This window comes from Mustela erminea, chromosome 20, assembly GCF_009829155.1.
Source record: "Mustela erminea isolate mMusErm1 chromosome 20, mMusErm1.Pri, whole genome shotgun sequence".
Lineage (NCBI taxonomy): Eukaryota > Metazoa > Chordata > Mammalia > Carnivora > Mustelidae > Mustela > Mustela erminea.
Genome location: NC_045633.1, coordinates 38,801,727 through 38,826,106, shown reverse-complemented (window position 1 = coordinate 38,826,106; position 24,380 = coordinate 38,801,727). Strand labels below are relative to the sequence as shown.

At 53.4% G+C, this 24,380-nt stretch overlaps 1 protein-coding gene across 7 annotated transcripts in view; it reads left to right on the top strand.

Moving 5' to 3' along the window:
* Positions 1 to 24,380, top strand: part of CALN1 (calneuron 1) — a 492,584-nt gene that overhangs the window by 143,962 nt on the left and 324,242 nt on the right. For all 7 annotated transcript variants that reach the window (XM_032328188.1, XM_032328183.1, XM_032328182.1 and 4 more), the window contains one exon: positions 2,276 to 2,400. In XM_032328188.1, coding sequence (XP_032184079.1) covers positions 2,283 to 2,400 — 118 coding nt within the window. In that variant the 5' untranslated portion in view covers positions 2,276 to 2,282. The remainder of the gene's footprint in view (positions 1 to 2,275; positions 2,401 to 24,380) is intronic.

Here is a 24,380-nt window from a genome sequence, read left to right as displayed (position 1 = left end):
GCCGGTGCCGGGAGGGAAGCCCAAGCCGCACAGGAAGCCTCGCCCGTGTTCTGAGCAAACGCAGCGCAGGCCCCCAGATCAGGACCGGCCCCGGGGAGCGGAGGCCGCCCTGACTCATACACCCGCGTCTCACTTGGAAACACGTTTGTCCTGAAGTGAGTCGGCGAAAAGACGAGGTGGTGATTGAACGGTTTGTCCAGAGACCGACCGATTCTCGTGTTGTATTTGACGTGTCAAGATCGATGCGGCCGGGAGGGGTGAGTCGGACGTACTTAGCCCGTGACACTCCTCGCGTCACGGATCGGCGCCGTCGTGCTGCGTAACGGACACCCCGGGTTTGTGACGGGCCCGTCCATGTCCGTCTCATTCGCCGCGGAGGGGCGAGTGCGGTTTGGAGCCCGACGGCTGGCTCCTGCCCCGGCCACGCGTCTGGTTTACTTTTGGGGTCCAGAACCTTCGTGGAGACCTTTGACAGAGACGTCAGGAAGTGTGGCCCATGTTTTAGGAAGGTAATTAATTCGCTTTAGACATCTCGAGATTGGAACGAGAGCGCGATGGCCTGTGCAAACGTCGGGGCGTGGCCGGGGCTCCTCGGTCTGACGAGCGCCCGGGAGGCTGGTGCTCCGGGACCCGGTCCTCCACGACGGGTTCGTGTTCCGGATCAGGCCCTGCGCGTTGAGGAGCCTCGCGGGTCGCTGTGTACGACAGCGGCTCCCGGCCCAAGTAGGGACATGCCGGCATGTGCCTGGGTCGGAGGGAGAGAGGCCCGGCGGGTCCTGCAGGGCTGTCACGCGGGGGCTGTCCCAGGGAAAAGAAGGCAGAGCGTCCCCGCCGGCCCACCCCCTCGGTGCCCGTCGACTCCACCACCCCAGGATTAGGACAGTTGCTGTCATGAGGGTGGTTGGAGGGACAGGGAGGGGTGCGTGTCCTGAACGGTCGTCCTCGGGCCGGCTGTCTTCCCGTGATGTACACCTTGTCACTCGGCCGTGCCCCGAGGGGGCCTTCAGCTCCCCGACTCTCCTACAGATGCAGACTGGAGTAAAACTGAGCTCTGCAGGTGGCTTCTGCGGGGGAAGGAGGAGCAATGGGGGCGGAGAGCGCTCAGGGGTCATTGTCTCCCACAGAACCCTGGCAGGGAGGCCCTCACTCTGCTTGAATGCCCCGGGTGACGGGGGGATTACTCCTTCCAGTGCTGCCCAGTTCCTCTTCCTGGAGCTCTGTTAGGTTTTCTTTACCCCCAGCCTGTAAGTGACGTCCCATACCTCCTGCCTATTCCCTCAGTCCACGCAAAGCTTGGTCCGTCCGCTTAGCCCCCTTGGCAGACAGGGAAGCGGAACACGTTGGCTGATGTGCCCAGCAGCTCACGCACTGCCAGGAGAGTCCTGGGCTCTCTGCTCGGAAGCCGCCCAGTTCTCTAACTGCCCGGTCTTGGGTCTTCTGCACTCGCTCTTCCCACGTCCTGACCATCTCTCTTTCCTCCCTCTCACCTTAGCCTGCCCGGCCCCGTGGGAACCCCTAAGCTCTAGGGCCGGGGCTGGGCAGGGACGCTGTGTCTGGAGGGTTTGCTGGTCTGGCCTCAGGGGTGCTTTGATTCTCCGGGAGGCTGCTGGGAGCTGCTTTGCTGTGGGACACCGGAGGTGCTGCCCGCCTTTACAGCCGGCGGTGAGCGTCTCGGGGCGGGGTGCTTCGGAGCCGCGTCGGCAGCAGGTGTCTGCGCCCCGGCCAGGCCTGGGGACCGCTTCCCCGAGGTGCAGAAGGCCGTCCGTGCATTTACGTAGGGCCTGCCACTTCCTGCCTGGTTCGAGGGCTGTGTGCGTGGATCATCTGCGTTCCCTGGGAAGAGTGGACCGGCTGCATCGCCGCACGGTCACAACTGCGACTCCCGGTCCCTGGGGAGCCCGACCTTCCTGGGATGTGCGTTCCCGATCAGTACCGACAAGAGAGTTTGTCGGGCTGGGCAAAGGGGCGCAGAGGATCGATCCCTTTTCGCCTGGAAAGGCCTGGGGGGGTGACGTGGGGTCCCACAGTCTGCGAGATTCGGGATGAAATCGGCAGAAAGGCAGCGAGGTGTAAAGCAAAGAAAGCGCTAGAACCTGAGATCGTCTGGGGGACGGTTCAGACCTCGAGGACCCTGGCATTCTCTCCTTCCCCTCTAGAAGCGGGATTGTTCTGTTAAAGAGGACACGGGCCCTCTGGAACCCGGGGTGGCCCTCTGAGGAAGGACGGAAGGAATGACGGTCTCTTTCTCTCCCCACTCCCACTTCTCTGTGGACAGGGACAAGATGCCTTTCCACCACGTGACCGCCGGCTTGCTGTACAAGGGGAATTACCTCAACCGCTCTCTCTCCGCCGGCAGCGACAGCGAGCAGCTCGCCAACATCTCCGTGGAGGAGCTGGACGGTAAGGCCGCCCTGTCGGGGAGGCCGGTCGCCCCGGGAGGCACGGGGGGCTGCAGCCGCTCGGAAATGAAAGCGCCAGGCGCGGGCCGCCCGTCGCGGCCACGTCTAAGTCTGGTGTGACCGGGAGGAGCTCAGGGACCGACTCCGCCCCAGTGACCGCCCCAGTGACCACCCCGTGCGGGACGTTGCCGCTAGCCTGAACTCCCTCTGGTGGCTACTCTGGTTTCTTTGTAAACTGACCTTGGGGATGGCCCTCGACCCCCAAAATGTGTTTTCTAGTTGAGGGAGTCTTGATCTCCCGCGGCGTGTCCTGTTTCCACGCTGTCGTTTCTGTGGGGTCCGGCTGTCGGGGAGCTTGACGTGGGGCCACGGTGCTCCGAATCCTGCCCCGATCAGAAGCCTCTGGAAGCCGCGTCTAGTTGGGAATGGACAGCAAGGGTTTTAATTGCCTCTTTCCTTTGTCACACAGCGCGGCCCTGGCGTGCGGGGCAGCGGTAGGGATGAGAACAAAGCGGGGCGCGCCGCGGCTGTGTTCCTCCTGGGACACCGCCCTGCTGTAGCCTCACTGGTCAGCCAAGCCCCCGATTAAACAATCACATTAGAACGAGCAAGAAGGGATTTATTTCTTCTGGGATAGAGAATTAGGTTGACTCAGCCAGACGTTTGCCGGTGCCCCATCTGCTGAGCTCCAGCCAGAAGCCGTTTTCCCTCGTGTCCTGGAACGCTGGGCTCCGTGCGACACCCTGTGAAAGCCTGAGGCCCAAACTGGCTTTTCTAAAACGGAGAAGTCGGAGTTACCCCAGACGGCCCACCTCCTGGCTTTCAAGGGGAATGGTCTGACCAGCGTGCGGCCTCTGTGCCCGGGTGGGAGCCGCGGGGCCGTTACGCCCAAGAAGGAGGTGGGGAAAGTCAGCTCTGGGCCGGCAAAGCCACGCTTGCCGCCGAGTTGGCAGGACTTGAGGAAAGTGGGGGATGGGGTCATCTGGTAGCTTTCCTGGTCCTGTCAGGTTTGCTTGCTTGTCTAGAAGACTGGCTTGTTCACAGGCGCCCGCGGGAGAGCCCAGAGGCTGGAGGACGGGGTCCCCAGGGGAGGTCTGGGGTGAGGGAAGCAGGAGCCAAGCGGCAGAGCCTGGCCCTTGGGGTCTGCAACGGCTCACTGCAGTCCGGACGGTGGTGCTGGGTGAGCCCGGAGGCCCTGCCCCACGGGGCCACTCATCTGCCCTCAGAGGACGCGTGGTGTGGGACGGGGGTTCCTGGGTCGGACGCTGACGGACATCCGAGCCCCCTCCGTGGCCCGTTAGCTGGGCACCGGCGCTCGTCACCACACCCGCTCCCGGCCCCGCTGTGGCTGGCTGCGGCCCCACGTGCGGCCGGTCCCCGCCCCTGCCCCAGCTAGTGTTAATCTGCAGGGCGAATGCCCCTCTCCTCCTGTGGAGGGGCCGCGCTTGCCCAGTGCACCAGCCGCTGCCCTCCCAGAGCAGGCGTGGAAGAGCCACTCACCGCGCAGGCTGCCTCCGGCTGGCACCGCCCCGGGAGGTCTGTGTGTCTTCTCTTCAAACTCAGCCCGGGAGGAAATGACACGGAGCGGCATCGCGTTGGCCAGATTAGCGTCAGGAAGCTCCCGACGAGCTCAGCAGGGGTGGATTGGTGGAGACACTCACTCATCCACTTATTCCTATTTATTCATTTGTCCGTTCCTGGGCATCATTCATTACAGGAGCGTTTACCCAGTCGCTTTCCGGGTGGAGGAGGAAATAAAGAAGTCGTGGTCCCTGTCCGTCCCCCAGGGCATCTGCCGTCTGCCCCGAGCGTTTCTTCATCTACAACCGTTGCTAGCAGGATCTTGTACTACTAAGGGTGCATCACGCGGAGTCTTACTGGACGTGCGAATTATAATTGTGCAAAGGCTGTTTTCTCCGTGCTCTCTGTTGAGTCATCCCGTGACGTTCTCGTAGTCGTTAGGTCGGCCCCGTCTCCGGTTCGTCCGTTTTCACTCCTATACGGCGTGGACGTCCACAGTCTGCATCCGTCCCATGCAGGACGCACGTTTGGGTCTCCAGTCTGGGCTGTTAGGATGTAATCTAGTCATCCCCCCTCTGTTATGTCTACGATGTTGGGGTCCGGCGTCCTCAGGGTCCCTCTGGGAAATGTCTGCGTGTGGGCGTGTCCTGCCGTCCCTGCTAACCCTGCACTTCGGTCTGGTTTCCGCATCATGTGTCTCTACTCCCGTCGTCCATTCTCGAGTTCGCCTCCGACATCGGTGATTTACTGGGCTACGGTCATTTTACCATTTTTTTTATGACTGCCTTTAGAGCGTATTTTCTTTATGGATAAACGTTTCAGTTTCTTGGAAGCCTGGTTTTATTTCGGTCGCCTTCCTTCCTTTTTAAAACACTTTTTGGTCAAAATAGCGTATGGAAAAGTATTAATGCACAGTTAGTAACATTCTTGACTGTGAACACTCACGAAGCCACCATCCAGGTTAAGGACGGTCGTGTTACCAGCCCCCGGTAGCACCTTCCCAAGACCCTTCCCAGGGCCTCTGCCTCAGAGACGACCCCCAACCCCGCCGGCTCACTCTCATTGTTTCATGGTGCTTGTGTTTCCCTTCGGCTCGGGGTGGGGGTAAGAGTGGGGGGTGGGGTTCGGGTCATGCCATATCTATTCCTCGGTTCTCAGCCTTTTTTCCTTAACTTGTTTGCGAGACTCAGCCATGCCGTTGAGGGTAGCCGAAGTGGACTCATTTCCATTAATGGACAGGATCCCATCCTAGGTAAATACGCCACCATTCGTTTATCTGTGCTGTTTCTCAGTGGGTGTTGGGTTGCTTTCAGTTTGTAGTTATTAGGATATAATCTCACCGTGCCCCTCTCTGTTGGGCTAAGTCTTAGGATGTGTCTTCCTCACATTTCTCTCTTCCTGCTTTACTGGCGCCATATTGTTTTTATTCTCTCCCAACTCTTTGCTCTACTGAGGCCATCTTGGACACAATTTATGAACATCTCTTCGGTTTCTTGTCATAATGTATATAGATACACATATAGAAAGCCTTTTCCCCCAAGTCTTCTAGCTGATGCTACTATTATTTTGCATTAGAAGGCGTTTTTCTATGGTCCATTTTGCCTTTTTCTGCTCTGGTTTGTGACTCAATAAAGTTCTTTGTGGGCCCAGAATCTGTGGGCACACAGGGTTTGTAAAGAATCTTTAGCTTCTGTGTTCTATCTTTGCTTTATCTTGGACCTGCGATAATTTTCCCTTTGTCAGCCCCAGCTGCAGGGTCCCGTTTCTAGAAGATGCTCATCTAGTCCATGGCTGCTGAGTGGAGGTGAGATCTTGATGGCCCTGCTGTTGGGTTTGCTCCCTGTGCCGCAGAATTCTGTCAGTCCTTTGTTTTCCCTTCTCTTGCTCTTGTCCTGTTCCCAAACTAGGCGTATGCAGCGTTCAGAGACCCAGGTACCCCCTGGTTCTCATCTTGTTGGGGAGTAATCTAGGATGGGACACAGCACCCCACAGCTCTGGTTGCTCCCAGAGAGCAGGTTCCCTAAAGGAGCTTAGAAAAGGGGTGCTGTTGGGCTAGGTTTGGATTCGCTTGGAGAACTTGCTAGGAGATAGGGAGTGACAGCTTGATTTGCTGGTCACTTAGCTTCTGGGTCCCTGGCGGGGCAAACAATGGTGGTGAGTCAATATCTTCCTGCCCTAAGTACCACCGCAGTTCCCAGGACAGGTGGAAACTATTTTTCTCCAATTTCACTGGTGTTGCCAATCGTGAAAATTCTCCTCAAACTTGGACATGTATATGCATCTCAAAATTGCTGTTTCTGGTGAGCTGCTCATAGGTACATTTCTGGGGCATTTTAATTTGAGCTTTGGGATAGATGTATGAGTTAACCACCCTTCTCTCGCAAAGCCCCGTTGCAGTAGTTGGTTGACTTGCTTTAGATTATTCCAGAATCAGTGCATCAGCACAGCGCGGTTTCCTCAATGACCCCTTGCTTACATAATCCAGTGGACTCTGGTTTTTGGAGAAATCAGTGTTTGTCCTGGACTTTCTGCAGCACCTGGCAGCGTGCTCACGCGCTTGGTTTTGGAGTTTGTCCCAGCTCTGGCGTCCATGTCACTAGCTGCTCCTCCTTCCTTTTTTCTATCTCTTCGTCATTCCCAGTGTTCCCTTGTGTGTCCCTCCTGTTCTGCCCACTGCTCACACACTGTTGTGTCCTGGGGTGGTTTTTTGTTGTTGTCTCCATGGACATCCCCGAGCTGATTGCCTCAAGATACCTATCTTCAATCCCTGTCTCCCTCCTGAATTTTAGATCTGCTGCCTCTAGTCCTGTGTAGATCTCTCCCAAGTTCTTTAAGCTCCAAAGACCCAAAGCTGAATGGATTTTCTTTTTCCTCTGAAACTGCCTCTCCTCTGGAATTTTCCTTAGGAAGTTACATCACATGATGTACCCGGTCGGGCACAACAGTAATTTGGGAGTCCTCTTTTTCTGCTCACCCCCCACATATAATTGGCAAAGTCTTACAGATCTCGACTTCTCTCAACTTATCTTGAAACTGTTCCGTCCTCTCTGACCACACTGCCGTTGTCTTGGGCCAGGTCCCTGCGCCCTGGCTGCCGTCCCCCGGAGTTGGTATCTTTGTGCCTCATCTATGATTTCACTCCATTCCATTTCACTGGAGGGATGCTTCTCAGATACACACTGGATGAGCTTAGCCCACTGCTTAAAACGATTTTCTTCTTGGCCTACTAATACGTGATTATATATTTTCAACATTTCTTTCATCTTTAAAAAATTTTCAAACCCACAGAGGTTGGGAAAGCACAGTGAAACACCGTGTACCTTCCTCTAATTGTTAATATTAAAATATTTGCTTTCTTTCCGTTTCCCTTTTTTCCAACACACACACACACACATACACACACACACACACACACACACACATACAGAGGCATGCATCTAATTTCTTTAGTTCAAGAATTTTAATTAGGTTCTTTATTATAGTTTCCATTCTTCTGTTGAAATACTCATCTGCTTAGTCATTGAAACAATACTTTTCTTTAATTATTTGGACATATTTTCCTATATTTATAATAGCTCTTTAAAGTCTTTATGTACTTAAATCCAGCATCTAGGCTCTAGGCCATCTTGGGGTTGGTTTCTACTGCCCCCCCCCTTTGATTATATTAAAACTTTCCTGTTCCTTTGTGTGCTGTTAATACGTGACTGTCTGCTGACCACTGAGGGTGCTACGCTCTGGAGACTCTGTGTTCTGTTATCTTTCTCTGAAGAGTGTGAGTTTTGCTCCAGAGACCTGCTCAATGACTGGCTGACCGCTTCCGGTTGTGTAGGTTTGGTTTTCATGCTTTGTTATGGCAGAGCTGTGGAAGTCCTGAGGTGTCCCCCAAGCCACTCTAACTGGGCAGGGACTCTCCAAACTCTGTCTTCCTTGTGGGTCTTCTCAGGGCTTGGTTTTAGGTTTTGATCATGTGGATCTCAAGGGGACCTTCGGAGTAGTTTTCTTACTGTCACGATGAGGTCCTTCTCGTGTCTCGGCGTCCACCTGGGGTATTAATGAGGTCTTTCAGACGCATAGGACGGCTTCAATTCTAGGATCTGTTTTCTCGTCTCAGCCTTGGAGCAGCTGCTTCCTGGTGAGTCTGGTTTAATCTCAGTTTCCCCGGGGGTAGTCCAGCCTCTGGCCAGATGTTCCCAGGAAACCCACATGGAGGCTTCCGGAGCCTTCACTCTGCAGTTTCCTTCTTTCTGCTGCCTTACCCCACATGGCTCTAGTTCCTTCAGCAACTCGGATTCATGAGCTGGTGGGGAATGGTCCCCAGGCAGAGAGCTAGGGCCAAGGCCAGGCTCACCGGGTCAGTTTCCCTTGTCCCTGCCCTTGAAGTCCCTGCGCTGCCCATTGTCTACAGCCTGAAAATAGTTGCTTTTGATACTTTGTTGCGTTGTTCGGTTGTACTCGAAGGGGAGGGTTGTTCTTACACCAGTACTTTATTGCACAGCAGAAGTCCCTTATTAATAAAATAATTTTATTTTACTTTTTCTACATGAACGAGTTAAAAGTAATTTTCAACCAGCATAGCACTTGACCCTTTGATAGTTCATTTTTGTTTATAATTCTAAAGTGGCTTTCCATAGCCTACAGCTGGGTGAGCCCGAGGGACATGCTGGGACAAAGCAGAGGAAGTCCCGTGTGGCCTGGACCCTTCCTTTTTGTCTGCTTTCACTCCCTGCTTTATTTCCAGATTGTTCGCTACCGCCTCAAGATCTCTCCTGCTTCTCTGCCTTTGTTCTAGCTGCTTCTGTCTACTGAGACCCATCTTTTAAGTTTCAGCGTTGTCGTTGTCACCATCAGCACAGTCGTCACAGCCCAAGTTTCTTGATTGCTTCCTCTGTGTTCAGAATGCTGCAGATGAATCAACACCTTTAATCCTTGCAATAATCCTGGAATGAAGGTATTATTATTATTATTTTTGCAAAGGCGGGGGATTGCGATAGGAATCTTGTCCCAGGTTGCTAGTGGGCATGTTTTAGAACTCGGATGCGACGGTCAGCAGGCCTCGGGGCCCATGCTCGTTAACTTGGATGCTACGGGTCCTCCTCTCTGCTAGATGAGACCCTTTGTGCCTTCCCCGCACCCTCATGTCACCATCCTGTATATCACTGCCACCGCTGTGACACATGGGTGAGAACTTGCCTGATTAATCAAACGTTCAGTGGGTGGAGAGATATTTTTAAAGCTCTGTGTGAGCCCAGTGTGCTGCTCACCGAGAGCAGAGGTGCCGTGCAGCCCAGAAGAGGCTGGCGATGGGCGTGATTTCCTGCTGGAAGCGGCTGGCTCCTGGGCGGTGGGCTCCGAAGGACCCCTCCCCGCCTCCACCCATCCGGGCCATCCTTCATTTTCTTGTAAAGGAGGCCCCCATCCTCCCTTCTTCTTTGTTTTCCTTTCTTCCTCTAGTTCCGCTGGTTGATTTAAAAATCCAAGAGGCACACCCTAATTTGCCTTTTTGGAGACACTTGCGTCTACAGGCTTTCCAAGAGGGGTTTTCAGGAGGCAGAGACATGACTGTCAGGAGAAGAGAAACTCGCAACTCTTATCTGAGAAGCTGATGGCTCCAAGTTCTCTTCTCCAGGGGAGGTGATAAAGCCTACACAGAGAAAGAACCACATCATCCAACGAGAGTGGGCGTGCCAGATACACAGCTCTGCTCCGAGCTGGGAATTAGCTTTACAACCTGGGTCTTTTTTATCTATCTCCGGGCCTTCCTCCTGGAGGCTTGACCTGCCTTTGAGCCTGGAGAGGGAAAGAGCCACGAAGCTCTGTCAGCAGAGCCAAGGACGGATTTCTCTGATGACAGCCGCTTCCAAGGGCCCTCTCCTTAAAGGGACGTTGGCTTAAGCCTTCTTAGAGTTTCCTGCCTCTTGTTCCAAAAATGCATTTTGATAGCCGTGTCCAAGGCAGAAGCCCAAGTCCCGACCTTGCCACTTTCACTTTATTCATTTGTGATTTATATGCTGCCTGCTTCCAAATGTGATCGAGACATCATATGATAAATGAAGAAACAAACTGCAAAGGCTGTCAGAACAGAAATAGAAAATAAAAATCCACATACAAAGAGGAAGAAAAAAACCATGACAGCCCCTTAAACTGATGCAGTTACTGTGAATGAGCGTGAAATTCAGCTCCAAGCTTTCAGCGGGCTGGGGCGGGGAGGTAACCCTGTACCTTGTTCCCATGACAGCCTGGAAGGGCCCAGTTGGAAGAAGAGACCTCTCATCTCATTGTATTTTATTTTTTTTAAGATTTTATTTATTTATTTGACAGAGAGAGATCACAAGTAGGCAGAGAGGCAGGCAGAGAGAGAGAGGAGGAAGCAGGCTCCCTGCCGAGCAGAGAGCCGGATGTGGGGCTCGATCCCAAGACCCTGAGGTCATGACCCGAGCCGAAGGCAGAGGCTTTAACCCACTGAGCCACCCAGGTGCCCCTCATCTCATTTTAAATAGGAGCCCTTTGGCCCATAAGAAAAATATCCAATATACAAGTATTTTGTATTATTTTAGAGATTTTTTTTCACCCTTGAATTTCTGAGGATCGATCGATTGATCAGTCAATCGATTTTTACCTATTTCCTTTAGTAATAGTGGCTTAGGATGGTGGTGATCCTCCGTGAAGGACGAGGAGCTCATTTTAGACTCTCCAGACGCAGAGACACAAGGACAGATTGTGGTATACAAAGTCTTCCCCCAAGCTGCTTCTGTGAACCCCCTCCGGAGCGTGTTTCTCTGGCTCCTAGTCCTAAGAGTCCTGCTTGCGATGGCAGGCAGAGGTGATGTCTAGATCTGAAAGTTCAGGAGCCGGCATCATCAACCTTGACCTTGACGTGAGCTATTTGAGGAACAGGGTTTAGCAGCAGACCGTGTCTATCATAAAATAACCTGGATGGTGTTTCTGTGGGATCTTCCACGCTCAAAAGAAATGTGTCCCAACGCATCGACTAAGGTGACTGAGCCCCATAGCACTTTCCCAGAGAACTAAGTAAGTTGACCTGTCCAGCAGAATTACTCAGTATTATCCATCCAGATGCCGCAGAGAGTTTTCCAGAACTCATCATTTTGAGGCTGGCTTCGTGGATACCGAGCTCTTTCTCTTGGAGGTAGTTGGATAACAGCAGGTTCAGCTGCTTCCTGGGACTGCTCAGGGACGTGGTATTAGCAATGGGTTCTCCCAGGGACGGCTCCCTGGTCGTCCCTCTTCACAGTGGTATCCAGACCATCTCATCTAAGCACAGCTCCAGATCATTTAAAATCAGGTGCAGATTTTAAATCACAGCTATTTAAAATACACATTTTCACTACCAAGATGGTCATTTCTACTTTCTCGAATTTTCAAGCCAAAAGAACACTAAATTTACATTGAGACCTGAATTATTCTCTTGCTGTGTAACACATTACTCCAAAAACTGATTTAAAACAAAAACCATTTTTTATTACCAAGTCTCTGTGGATCAGAAATCCAGGCATGGTCTGGCCTGATGGCTTTCAAACGGTTGCAGTGAGGACTGTTGTGATCTGAAGGCTTGACTGGGGTTGGAGAATCCAATCTCAAGCTCATTCGCATGGCTCTTGGCTGGACACCTGCCTCCATTCCTTCCATGATGTCTTCTCGGTAGGACGCCTTGAGTGACTTCAAAATATGGGATTTGGCCTTTGCTAGAACAAGGGATCATGTTATGACCTTGTCTCGATGTCACGTATTGTCACTCTGTTACATATATTCATTAGAAGTGAGTCACTAAGGACAGTCTACACTTAGGGTAAGTGGAGTTAACCTCCATCTTTCAAAGGAAGGAGTATCAAAAAATTAGCAGGTGTATTTTAAAATCGCCAGAGACCATATAAATTAGCTTGGAGATGGTTTCTAGCTGTTGAACTGAAAGCTAATGAAATGTTATAGAAAGTTCTAAAATTACACTCAACAGTTTCCTTGGCACTGAAGACGAGAGGACCCAATGGTCATTGCTATAAAAAGAGGAATTAAGCCCACCTGTTCTTGATGGAGTAGGGTCTGTGACGTCCCTCAGATGTGGGGATCTTACACAACACAGATGGTTAGCTCCTCTCCAATGTAATTTCTTCCCTAATAACAGAATTTTTAGCAGGACACACGGATGCTAGATTAAAGACTACATCCCTTAGTCGTCTTCGAGAGCTAGATGTGGCCATATTGGTAAATTCTGGCCAAAGGGATGTTAGGAGAAGTGACATTGGGCAGCTCTGACGCACGATGCCTCTTTACCCTTTCTTATCACCGGAGTGAAAACGTCATCCTCCGGTCCCAGGCAGACAGAGTTCCACCGCTGGGTGACGGAATGCTGAGCCGGAAGGAGCCTGGCTGCCTGGAGTAGAGACAAATCAACTCTGTCTCGCTCTTCTGTCACTCAGAGCGGAACCTAAACCCCCAGAATGAGCAGCCGGGTCACCACAGATGCGTAATGCAGTCTCGAAACCTGTTTTCCAGTTTTTAAATCAGTGTTTTACGTATAATCCTGCTTTTAGGAATCTCCCGCTTACTGGTTTGGAGGAGGAAGTATTGTTGGTAAGGTTTGGGTTTGAGGAGTACGGTTTAGAGCACCGGAGATTTGTCCCTTTCATAATACATATATATGTATATGTCTATAGAGGCTGTATTTCCAGTTCCTGTGCTGAAATTCTAAACGAAGGAGGGAGAAATGGGATCGAGCTAGCAGGACGGGCTGGGTGGCAGGGACCCTAGAGCCCTCTGGGAGGACACTGACTTCGGGTGGGGTTGTCAGTGTTGAGGGCAGTGGACGTGTGCATCCTGGTCATCCGTAGGAGCGCACCGTGGAAGTCTGGGCGCACAGTGATCGCTCAGAGATGCTTGTTGAATGAATGGACTCCAGATCTTCTCACAAGAGCAGCTTGTTCCTAAGGGAACTGCTGGTTCCTGATTATTCGTTCTCTAATAGGAGCGGATTTGGGATGAAATATATGGCAGTGAACGTGGTTGGTGATGCGTGACATTTAGAGTCCGATGACTCACTTCAGTGCTCCCCAAGTTTTGGTTTTATCACTTGTACCACGTGGCTGATAGCATGTACCTTCTTATGATATATAGGGTAGTAGAGAGTGAGTTCCTGTTGCACGTGAGTTACTGTTGTATGTATGTGACATGGGGTGAGTGCCCACTAAAGAGAAAGGGTGGTAGGACTTGTTGCTGTTGTTGTGATGACGGCGATGACAGTGGTGACGGTGATGGTGGCAGAGGTAATGATACGGACAAGACACACCCAAGGATGATCACTCCCATGTCGGGGCAAGCTGGCTCCTGAGAGCGAAAAAGCAAACCACTAGCCTGAATCCTGTGCAGTTCAGGGTGGGAACGTGGGAGTATCTGGCCATCCCATCATGATTTTCTGTCTTAGCTCGAAGCCTCCAGGGACACGTTTCCTGTTCCTTCCGCCCCAACCTCAGCTCTTCATCCTTCAAAGACCCTGTCCTCACTGGTACAGAGGTAAGGGTCTCCATTGTCAGAGGAAGGAGAGGAAAAGGTACCTAATGACAATAGCTTCCAAACCTTGGGTGGTCCTGACAGATGGAACCAGATCCTATAAGGTCTGGGCTTTGATGTGAGAAACGTCTGTGGATGGCTGAAAGTTCAGGCTTTTCAAGTCCTCACTGTGATGCCTTCGAGGATCAGGAGCGAACATGACATAAATTTCCTTTTAAATATAAACGGATGTGTCCCACGACACTTACTCAGAGGGTTGGAGGGGAGGTGGCGATGAGAGATGGGAAGCATGAAATCATGGCCCCGGGACCAGAACTCACTCCCCTGGGGGAGAGGGGTTGTCCGCAATTTGAGTTCACCATATCGCAAAGCAGAGTTTCATTGCTTCCTCTCTGAAGTGGTTTCTGGAGATGGAAGACCCCAGCCGCGCGCCTCTCCGGGCGTCGCTTCCGTGCACATTAGCATCGCTGTTGGTGCCGCGTTCCCTTTGCACAAAGTGCAGGGCTCCTCCTCACTCCCACAGGGCTCCCGTACCCTTGTCTGGTTCCAACTCCAGACCATGTTTGTTCTAATCTTTCTTCCAAACCTGGAACCTCAACTGCAGTATTAATGGTTGGTTTGTGACACTTGAGTTTCGTGGGGGTAGAAAAGAAGAATTATTTTTCCCCGTAAAGCAGCTGAAACAAACGGCCCCAGGAGCCCACAGTAACGCTGGCCGAGGGAGGGGACCACCGTTTCCGGCTCAGGTGTGGGAATAGTCCCCAGACTGGAGCCAGCTGGTTGGGCTGTGCTGGTTTTTACTCTTCGGACACCTGGGTGACGACGTAGCATTTCTGCACAGACACATCGCAGCGAGGATGGGTCCTAAAGTTCTTGGTCGGGTGCCCCTATGCAATTTGTAGGTGACTTGAGAGAGCTCAGTCTCTCCGCCGTCTGGCACTCAGGTGGGGAGCGGAGGGGGCGGGGGTCATGGGGACAAACCTGAGAGCTCTGTATTTCTCGCACCTCCCAGAGGCCTCTCCGCAGACGGCCGCGTGCGAGTCCTTCGCCAGCACCTACGGAGGCCGAAGCCACTTCGGAGAGTTTCAAGTGTGTGGTTGAGCGTGATTTTATGCTCCCTTCTTTGCAAATCTCCAGAGGTGCCATCCGTTTCTGGGAACAGTGCCTCGAGCTGAATGCTGGGTTCTCTCGCCAGATTTTGGAGACCCTGAATGTGCAAATTAAGAAATGCGTCGTTTTCAAATTCTGACTCCTCGGGGACCGAGGGGAGCCTAGAGGACAGACTGATGAAGAGCTGCGGAGTTGCTAACGGCCAGGCCGAGGAGTGGTTTTAGTCTCGGCTTTGATCCTGGGGTCTGTGCGTCTTCTAGGGCTTCTGAGCCTTTTGTGTGTTTGTGAGTCGTGGTTTTCTCCTGGGGAGAAGATCCACAACGTACGTCGTGTTCTTAAAGGGAGTGAGCAAAATGGTTGGAGCAACTGCTGATCTCCACCCTCGGACCCGGACCTCTCGTCGCCATCCTCCTGCTTCTTCCTCTTCTTTTTAAAGATTTTATTTATTTGACAGAGAGAGTGAGAGAGATCACAAGCAGGGGGAGCAGGAGAAGGGGAAGCAGCTCCCCGCTGAGCAGAGAGCCCGATGCGGGGCTCGATCCCAGGACCCTGAGACCATGACCTGAGCCGAAGGCGGAGGCTCAACCCACGGAGCCACCCAGGCGCCCCCTTGCACTGCATCTTTCTTACCCGTCACTGCTTCAAGGTTTCTGTCCTTTTGCGTCCGGTGGGAAGACTGGACTTGGTGTATCAGTGAGGGCTGGGGAGACGCTGCTTGTCAGCGCAAAGATGGCGTCGGTTGTGATGCCGAGAATGGGCTTGGCCAGGAGCGGGTCTAGAGGCTGGGGTAGCCCAAGAGCCCATTCGCAGTCAGGGGAGACCCAGCGGGCATGTGAACTCAGCAAGAGCAGTAGGTGGGAGGGAGCTGAACAGTGTAGACACTTGGCCGCGTGTGTGGCCGTGTTCACGTGCGCTGTAACCCTCCGGGACGCACTCTTGTCGCTGTTACGCGCGTGAGGGAGATTAGTGTGAGGGATCCGTGGTTTGCTCAAGGTCACACAGCTCATGGTCGGTGGACGGAGGTTCACGCTCTGCTTTCTCTGGCCCCAAAGCCCATACCCTCCGTAAACCACCACGGTCCACGGTCTTCACCATACGAGGTCTTGGTGTGTGGAGGCCGGGTGGGCGGGAAGGAAGAGTTAGGTGCCCAGCTACCTACCTGCGTCATTAGGCAGGTGCCGGTGCTGCTGGTCACCGAGGCCAAGGACAGAGGAGTCGGAACGGGGTGGAAGGAAGATCATAAGAAACTCATCCCACCGGAGATGGCCAGTGGGTCCTTGAATAATGAATTCTGGGGTTTAGGATATTTCGCCAGGAGATAGAGATTTTGGAACCTTTTTATATTGAGGTTACGGATAAAAGGAAGCAGGCCCAGGGTGGTCGTGGAGGCCCAGCCACTAGGCATTGCTTCGATTCAGGTGGTCGGTCGCTGGTGGCCAAGGGCACTGGGAGGCCCCACTTTTCCCAAACCAGCAGCTGTGCTTTGCCTGCCTCGTTCAGGCCCCTAGTTGTCCTTCATACTCTCGAAAGCCAACATCCTCTATGAGAAGGAAGTTTGAAAGCATGTCCCCTGTTTGTGCTCAGTTCATCTGCTTTATTGGTTGACAGCCCCCTCTTCCCTAACTTCGTTTGAGTCAGAAACTTGCCTAAACCTCTGTCTTAGAGTTTCCAAGAAGTTCAGTCTGGCTCTTGGCCACACCAGTTCTTTATTTCAGGGTATCCCAGAAATCCACTGTGGTTTTCTCAGCCACATACGCGGACAGAGACTGTGTTACGTCCTAAGTCACCTGCCTCTGATGAGGATGGCCCCAGGCGACCGCCAGGCCAAGGATAGAGAACTTGGAGGGGCAAATCCCAGAGACTCGAGGGAGACTGAAATCGGTTCAAAGCCTGGTATGTCGTTTAGCATCTCTGTGCCCTTGGGTGAGTTGTACACGCTTACAGGTCTCAGTGTCCTCATCCATAAAATGGGGTGATATCAGTGCCCCTGTCCCGGGAAGAGCCCGTGGCGGGATCATGATGCCGGCGCTTGGCACAGGGCTCTGGGAGGGCTGATGGCGGGCTCGCGGCCTGGCCCTCTGGAGGGAGGAGTGAGGGCAGATGGAAAGACAGAATTCCTTTTCGCGTTCTCTTGTCCGGCCGGTTATAAAGGAGTTGATGGATATTTTAAAGAGAAAGAACAAAACTAGATCCGTGAATCTGGCATCTGGTCATCTTTCTGTCTTTTTCAGTGTGTGTGTGTGTGTGTGTGTTCTTGTGTCTGTGTATGTTTATATGACTGTGTTTGTAGGTTTGTGTGATTGTGTGTGTGTATAGTTGTGTCTGTATGTTTATATGACTGTGTGTTTGCTTGTGTGTGTGATGGTGTGTGTTTGTGTTCGCGTGTGTGTGTGTGAGTGAGCGACTGTGTCTCTGGGGGGTGGGCAGGGTGCTGAGAGCTTGTCCTGGTTCAGGGTTTGTCCCAGAACCTTCTCTGTAGAGCCTTCTCAGCCATCAGGGTTGTCGTGAACTTAGTCAACAACATCTTGCTGATGTTGCTGGGCTGGACATGCCAGGACCTCTGGGGAGAGGCACGAACGTGCACTGAGTGTGGGTTCGGTGTCGGGCACACCCGGCGGGACGCGTTAGCAGCTTTCATCGTCGTCCTCGTCACCGCCCAGAGTCGCTGTCCCCGGATTCCACGCTTCCCGCCTTCCTTTCTCTGAACCGCAGAAGCGCGGGGACCTGCCCCAGGAGAGAGGTTCCACGGGCAGGGGGCACTGGAAATGAGGGTGATGTCCGCCTTCCTGGGCCGTAGGTGTATTTTCTCTGGTGTGGCCAGGGCCAGGTTTGCCAGTGATGAAGACTTCCTCAAGACGGGACGTCTTGTCGGATATCCAGAGGCGATAAAGCCCGCCTTCGGATGCGACACTAAGAGTGTCCCCACAAGTTGTTAAATCCTGAAGTTTACCCATCTGTTCAGTGTATGTCTCTCTTTGAAGAATATTTAAGTGAGACGAAGCGTCTTGGGTAGGTGCAAATGCCTTTAGGTTTTCTTGGGGGCACCTGTTACCGCTGTGAGGTCAGAAGCAGACTCTGTCCCTTCTTCTTCAAAAACAAAACACAACAAAAAAACCAACAAAAAACCCAAACCTATGAAAGGGAAGTGTTTTCCTTTGAGCCTCAGAGGATAGTTTTTGATCATAATGTGTTTTTCGCTTCTAAAGCACTGCCCACTCATGGCAGAACACATTTGTCTTTATAGAGAAAGTGACTCCGTGTGTGTGTGCTCGAGATCGCTACGAGTCACTCGGGAGGCTGATGAGTGGGGACAGCAGACAGCAGACCAGGTCAGGGGACTCATACATCACGCTGTACCTTCGTGGCCTTAATAAATTCCCAGGCAGAGACAAATCAAGTTCACTCTCACAGTCGCGCTCCATGCCTTCTTCCCAAATCTGACCCATCCTGAGCAAACTCTGAGCGAAAAACCAAACCAAAACAAAACAACCCCCCAAACCAAACACGCACGTGCGCGCGCACACACACACACACACACACAACTCGGCATTTGTGGAGAAGGCAGCTAGAGGTCTGTCCAGTGGCGGGCTAAGGAAACCCAGTAAGAAAAACGTCCTCAAGAGGTTCTGCAGGGCACAGTGTGCTGGGAGGAAGGGACATGGCACAGAAGCTCCCTGGGTGCCGGGAGGACTGGTTGTTCCAGCCTGTCCTCAGGCAGGGAGGCTCCGTGGGCAGAGCCTCGAAGGGGAGTGAAACCTCAGTTGGTCCCCCTGTGAAGTGGGGGCCATTGTTTCGGAGCCACGCCCTGCCTCGCCGAAGAAAGGCACCCGTTTTGTGGGGCCGATACGCACGTGTAACATGCAGTGACCAAGGTTGTTCATTACACGTTAACACAGAGACAGAAGGTTGCGCTCGTTCTGCTGGGGTTCGTGGCGTCTGTGCAGCACCCAGATGCTATCTCCAGACGCTGAACGTCAAAGCCATCCGTCAGACGTGGACCCTGCCCCGCAGGGCCCGCCCAAGGGACTAGAGCCAGGCAGAGCAGGACGGGAGGGAAGGCGGCTCAGAATCGGGGACCTCTGGCCTTCGTGCTTGCCGGAGCTCATGACCTCTGAGCTTCAGTGTTCCCCCTTGTAAGAATGAGACAGAAATGTTGACCTCCGAGTTTTCTCTTAATACCAAAGGCATAGCATCATTCATTCATTCATTCATTCATTCAACAGCGCCTGACGTCTCGGGCACTGTTCTAAGGTCCTCGCTGCTGCGGCGAGCCGGACAGAAGGTTCCTCACCCTCACGGAGCTTCTGCTCTCAGTGCAGGAGACGTTGAGTCTGGGATGATGATGAATCATAGAATATGAAAGAAGCAGGAAGAGAGGTAGGAAGCGTCAGAGGTGGGATGGAGGCTGCTGTGTCAATCTAGACGAGAGACAATGGCGGCCGGGGACCAAGGTGGTTGCCATGGAGTCGGGGGAGGAGGTCGGATTCTGATCTATTTTGACGGTGGATTTACCAAGGTTAGCTGACGGGTGGGTATGGAGTATAAAGGCTGGGCCACCTGGGTGGCTCCGTCGCTTAAGCCTCTGACTCTTGATCTCAGGGTCGTGAGTTCAAGCCCCCATGTTGGGCTTCACGTTGGGTGTGGAGCCTGCTGAGTAATAGAGAGAGAGAGAGAGAGAGAGAGGAGTCCAGGATGACCTCAAGATTTTTGACCGGATCCACCGGAGGAATAGAGACTCATCTAGAGAGGGAAATCCCAGGGGCTCAGCGCTGAACGTAATTCTGAGACGCTTATTTGATGCCACGTGGAGATTTTGAATAGGCCATTGGGTAATCAGGTCTGGTGTTCAGGGAGGGAATGAGGTTTTCAGGGTAAAATATTGTAGATGGGTGTGGCACAAGTGGGTGTTAAATACATTTGTAAGTCTTGGTAATTTTCTTCTTGTGAGATGGTTTCCGAGGCGACTGTGGTACGTAGAATGGCCTTTACCCAGTCTCGGCGAACAGTAACGTCTTGCAAACTTACCCTATGATATCACAACCAGGACGTTGACGCTGATGGTCCATGGACAGAAAATCTCCACCGTGATGAATGCGTGTGAATTTAACCCACTCAGTGCCCCCAAACACTACGTAAAATAAGCTACAGGACTTCAGAGGAAGGCACACCCACGTCCTGGGGTGGGGAGGGTATGACGGGCCAGAGAAGGCTCCCGGCAGACGAAGGCACTTGAGTTGGGCCTTTGGGACGGGAGGGACTGGGGTCTGCCACAGAAAGGTCGGTCCTGGGATGCGGAAGTGTGGTGTGTGCTGGGCCTTTGAGACTGTCTGGCTTGCTGGGTGTGGAGAGTGCCATGGGGGGCGTCGGGAAGCAGGGCTGAAAGGCTGGGGCGTCGGTGAGCCGGTGAATGGAGGAGCTTGGAGGAGGGGCAGCCTGGCCTCCAGGGAGACAGGTCCAGTCCCTGAGTCTGAGCGGACTGGAGCGGAAGGAACCTTCTGGGAGGCCAGAGGGGAGAGCTTCCTGATGACCAGGATGAAAGGGAAGCAGGGCCCTTGTGGTCAAAGAGAAGGAAAGGGACATCCCGGGGATGACTCTGTTGGATGTGTTGGGTGTTTACGGGTGCAGGCTCGGGGCCCCACTGTGTGCCCTGCCTCCGTCTCATTCAGCTCCCACCACTGCTTGGCCAGGCCTTGCTGTTTTCATCCTCAATTCCAGATGAGGACACTGAGCCACAGAGAGGTTAAGTCACTGCCTCAAGGTTGCAGAGCTAATGAGAAGCCAGGTTGAACACGAGGCTGCCTGACGCCCAAGACCTCAGAACTAACCTCGAGTGGTTCAGACTCTCGTGATCATCTTACTCAGACGAGAGGCTCGTTTTTAAGGGGAAGAGCTGGTGCATAGAGAAGCAGAAAACGGAGTGTGTTCAGATGGGATCAGTGACTTTCTGGTGTGGGGGCGCCTGGGGGCTCAGCGGGTTAAAGCCTCTGCCTTCGGCTCAGGTTATGATCTCGGGGTCCTGGGATCGAGTCCCGCATCGGGCTCTGTGCTCAGTGGGGAGCCTGCTTCCTCCTCTCTCTCTGCCTGCTCCTCTGCCTACTTGTGATCTCTGTCTGTCAAATAAATAAATAAAATCTTAAAAAATTTTTTTTTAAATTTAAATTCAACTTAGTTAACCTACAATGTGTTATGAGTTTCAGGGGTGGAATTTAGTGATTCGTCAGTTGCACATAACCCAGGGCTCATTCCATCCCGTGCCCTCCTAAATGCCCGTCCCCCAGTTAACCCTGTCCGCTCACCCACCTCCCCTCCAGCAACCCTCAGTTTGTTCCCTGTAGTTGAGAGTCTCTTATGGTTGGCCGCCCTCTCTGTTTTCATCTTGTGTTATTTTTCCTTCCCTTCCCCTCTGCTCATGTGTTGTGTTTCTTACAGTCTTCATATGAGTGAAATCATCCGATGGTTGTCTTTCTCCGACTGGCTTATTTCGCTCAGCATAATATACTCTAGTTCCATCCCCGTTGTTGCAAATGGCAAGATTGTGTTCTTTTTGATGGCTGCATAGTATTCCTCATGTGTGTCTATACTGTGCGTATATACACACCATATGTATGTATAGTTCATCTGCCAGTGGACATCTGGGCTCTTTCCATACAGAATTTTTTAGTTAAATTTGAGCAACGAGTGTGCGAGAGTGGGGTAGAGTATGAGAAGGACTGGGGGGACTCGGCGCGGACGCTGGAGGAGATTGTGGAGCGGAGTCTACGGAAGTTAAAGGAAGGATCTTAGCAGGACCAGCAAGGTTTGCTGAAGGTCTTATTGTTGAAAATCCTGTGGATGGCTCTGACGGCCATGGGGCGGGATGGGTTCCCTTTGGGCGGGTTCTGCCCCTTCCAGTGATGAAGCATGTGCCTTTGGCCAAGGCTTCTGACTTCTTGGCCTGACGAAGGAGGTGGCAGTGCTTGGGCAGCCTCTCGGCAGCGTGAGGAGGATGCTTGCGTGGGACGGGCGTGGGCCAATGTCTGGTGCTTTGCTCAGGAAGATGGCGCCTCTAGCTCACAGCTGGCGTCCTGGGGCTGGGGAGGCCATTGGATTTCTGGCAGCCGTGACACTGAGCCGTGCGGTGGTGGCCTGAGCCTGTCCCCGCTCAGGCGGAGGCGTGGGGCAAGATGATGAATCTGAGTGTCCGTGTCCTAACCGGGTCGTTTGGAACCGTAGGCTCTTCAGCCACTTTTTAGCACCAGCCTCGTGGTTTTCCAATATTTCCTTAATGAAGGAATCTGTGATCTACCCCTGCTTGTGGGATTTTTTTTTTTCATTATTTGGCCCAGCTTCCCTTTTATGTTCTTGATTAAAAACGTTTTATTTTTACCTTTCTCTTCTATTTTAAAACACCCTAAAACTTAAAACATCCTCTTGAAAAGGCTTCCCACAGCCACAAAACTATAATCGAGTACAGATTAGCCTGATTTTCAGACTGTGACTGAGATGATGTTTTTGAAGAAAAAAAACCAAAAAACAAAAAACTGAGATTAGAATTTAACAGATGTGGTGGTCGCTGAATAACGTGTCCCTCCCCCGCAATAGGTCCAGGCCCTCTTTCCTGGCACCTAGGAACACGTCACTTTACAGGACAAAAGTTGCAGTGCCGATGGGACTGTTTTGAGTCATTGGAGATGAGATTATTCGGGTTATCCTGGTGGCGACCATGTAATCCTTATTCAAGGGAGGCTGGAGGGTGAGGGTCAGAAAGCCCTGAAAACAGAGATTGGACCCGAAGGTGCTGCTGGCTTGGAAGGCGGGGGAGGGGCCACATACTAAAGGACGGGGCAGCCTCTGGAAGCTGGAAACCCGAAGAGGTAGATTCCACCCCAGGGCCTCCAGGAGGAAGGCAGCCTTCTCCGCAGCCTGACGGAAGGACTTGCGCCCTTTGGAACTATCCGGGAACACATTTGTGTTAGTGGTCGTTTGTTATTGCCGCTGTCGGAAGCCGATCCAGAGTTCTGCCGGAGGACGGAGTCGCCACATCTGTAGAAAGGGCACAAAAGCCATAATTTCCCTTTCATGAGGAAATGTCCTGTTGCAACCCGAGCCGGCTCCGGGACTCATAATCCACACCGCGTGTTCATCAGACACCTTCTAGCCTCGGCCCGGCCGTCTGTGCGGGGTCGGGGACAGGGAGAGGACGGCCCCTCGGCACGCCCTGGGCACTGTCTGTCACTATCTAGAATTTCCAGGACGAGGAATGGGGACACTTGGCCTGACGATGAGGAGGAGGAATCAGACGGTCCCGGACAGACCAATAAGGTGACCAAAGGGCCACCGCCTTACTTCATGTCTTTTTTCCTTCTGGTCATTTTCAGGCATTTAACATCCTTTTGTCGTTACTTTCTTATCCAAACATGCTCGGAAGAACCAGGTCACGGTCTCGGACACCTGCACAAATTCATGACTTCGTGGCCATGGGCTTGCCGAGTCCCTGAATGTTGGCCTGGGGAGTGACCCGGAGGGAACTGGAGGCCGTCGCTCCTCCGTGTGCTGGACGGTCCCCGAGCTCACACAGGGACATGGCCTGACTCCACCGCACAGGTCATCCCTTCCCCTGGGGCCCAGACCTGCACACTTGGGTCTGTCCGGAGAGGTTCCCCGTGACCTGTCCCCACTCCCCGGTGTCAGCAATTTCAGGCCGTTCCCGGGTTTGAAACGGGAGCTTTCGTCCGCAGCTGGGAGCCTCGGGTCACCCGAGGAGGGAGCGCGGCGTTGGGAGGCTGGGCTGTCACGGTCCAGAGGTCCCGCTGCCTCCGGACCCAGCAGGAGCGGACCCAGGAGGACCTCACCGCACCGAGAAGGTAATCCGGTCGGTTAGCAGGAAACTGAGATCGGGGAAGGCAGCGCGGCCCTGTGGGGAGGAGACACAGAAGGAGAGTCTAGAAACGTCTTATGCCGGAGTTGTGTTTTGTAGTGACATTTTCTCAATTAAAAACTGTGGAGGAGGCATAATGATGTAAGCTTTCCTCCGAGGACGGGGAGACTGTGGGCAGCCGCACTCCTTCGCCGTTCGCTGCTGGTGGGACAGAACGAGATGTCGCGGCGGGGGCTCCGGGAGCTCGGGGCGCGCTCCCCGCCCAGAGCAGGAGGGAGCTTTGGCGTGTGGCGAGGAGCCTGTGGGACAGTCCTGGGCCTGGAGTCGGGAACTCTACCGGCTGGCGAGGATCCCAGCTTTGCCCCGACGACTTCCGCTCTGATTCCCGTTTCTCAAACTGTGCGGCCGTCGTGTCCTGGGCACCGCGTAGGGCGTGGGCGATGCGCCCGGTGACGGGGGCCGCGGTGAGTGTCCCTTCCACGGTCCGGCGGGGCCACCCGACACGGGGCACGCACAGACCACAGGGAGTGGGGGAAACAGCCCCCCCACGTGGCATCTCCCGAGGGTGTCGGGCTGCCGGCCTCACTCCCCTGCGGCACCTTCCTCCGGGAGAGCACGTCGCAGACGGTGTTCTGGGGTGAGGGAGGTGAGAGTGGTGCCAGCCCGTGTCCCGGCTCCCTCATGCGGGAGGCGGGAAGCCGGCTGACGGCCCTTCTTGGGCTCCCATCCCATGAGCAGGGTACAGGCGTGGGGTGCAGGAGCCGGAGGGCCAGGCGGGAGCCAGAGGGTCTGGCAGACTTTCATGAGTTTCGGTTTTCTCTCTCCTGAAAGCAAGTCCTCGGTTTCGTACGTCCCGGCTGCATACGGGGTCGAGAAAAGCAGTGATCAGTCTCTGTCACTCCCTCATGTAGAGAAGCCGCCTTTCCCCACCTCCAAGCCGCTTACGAACATGTTTTCTCTGCCTGGGCTGC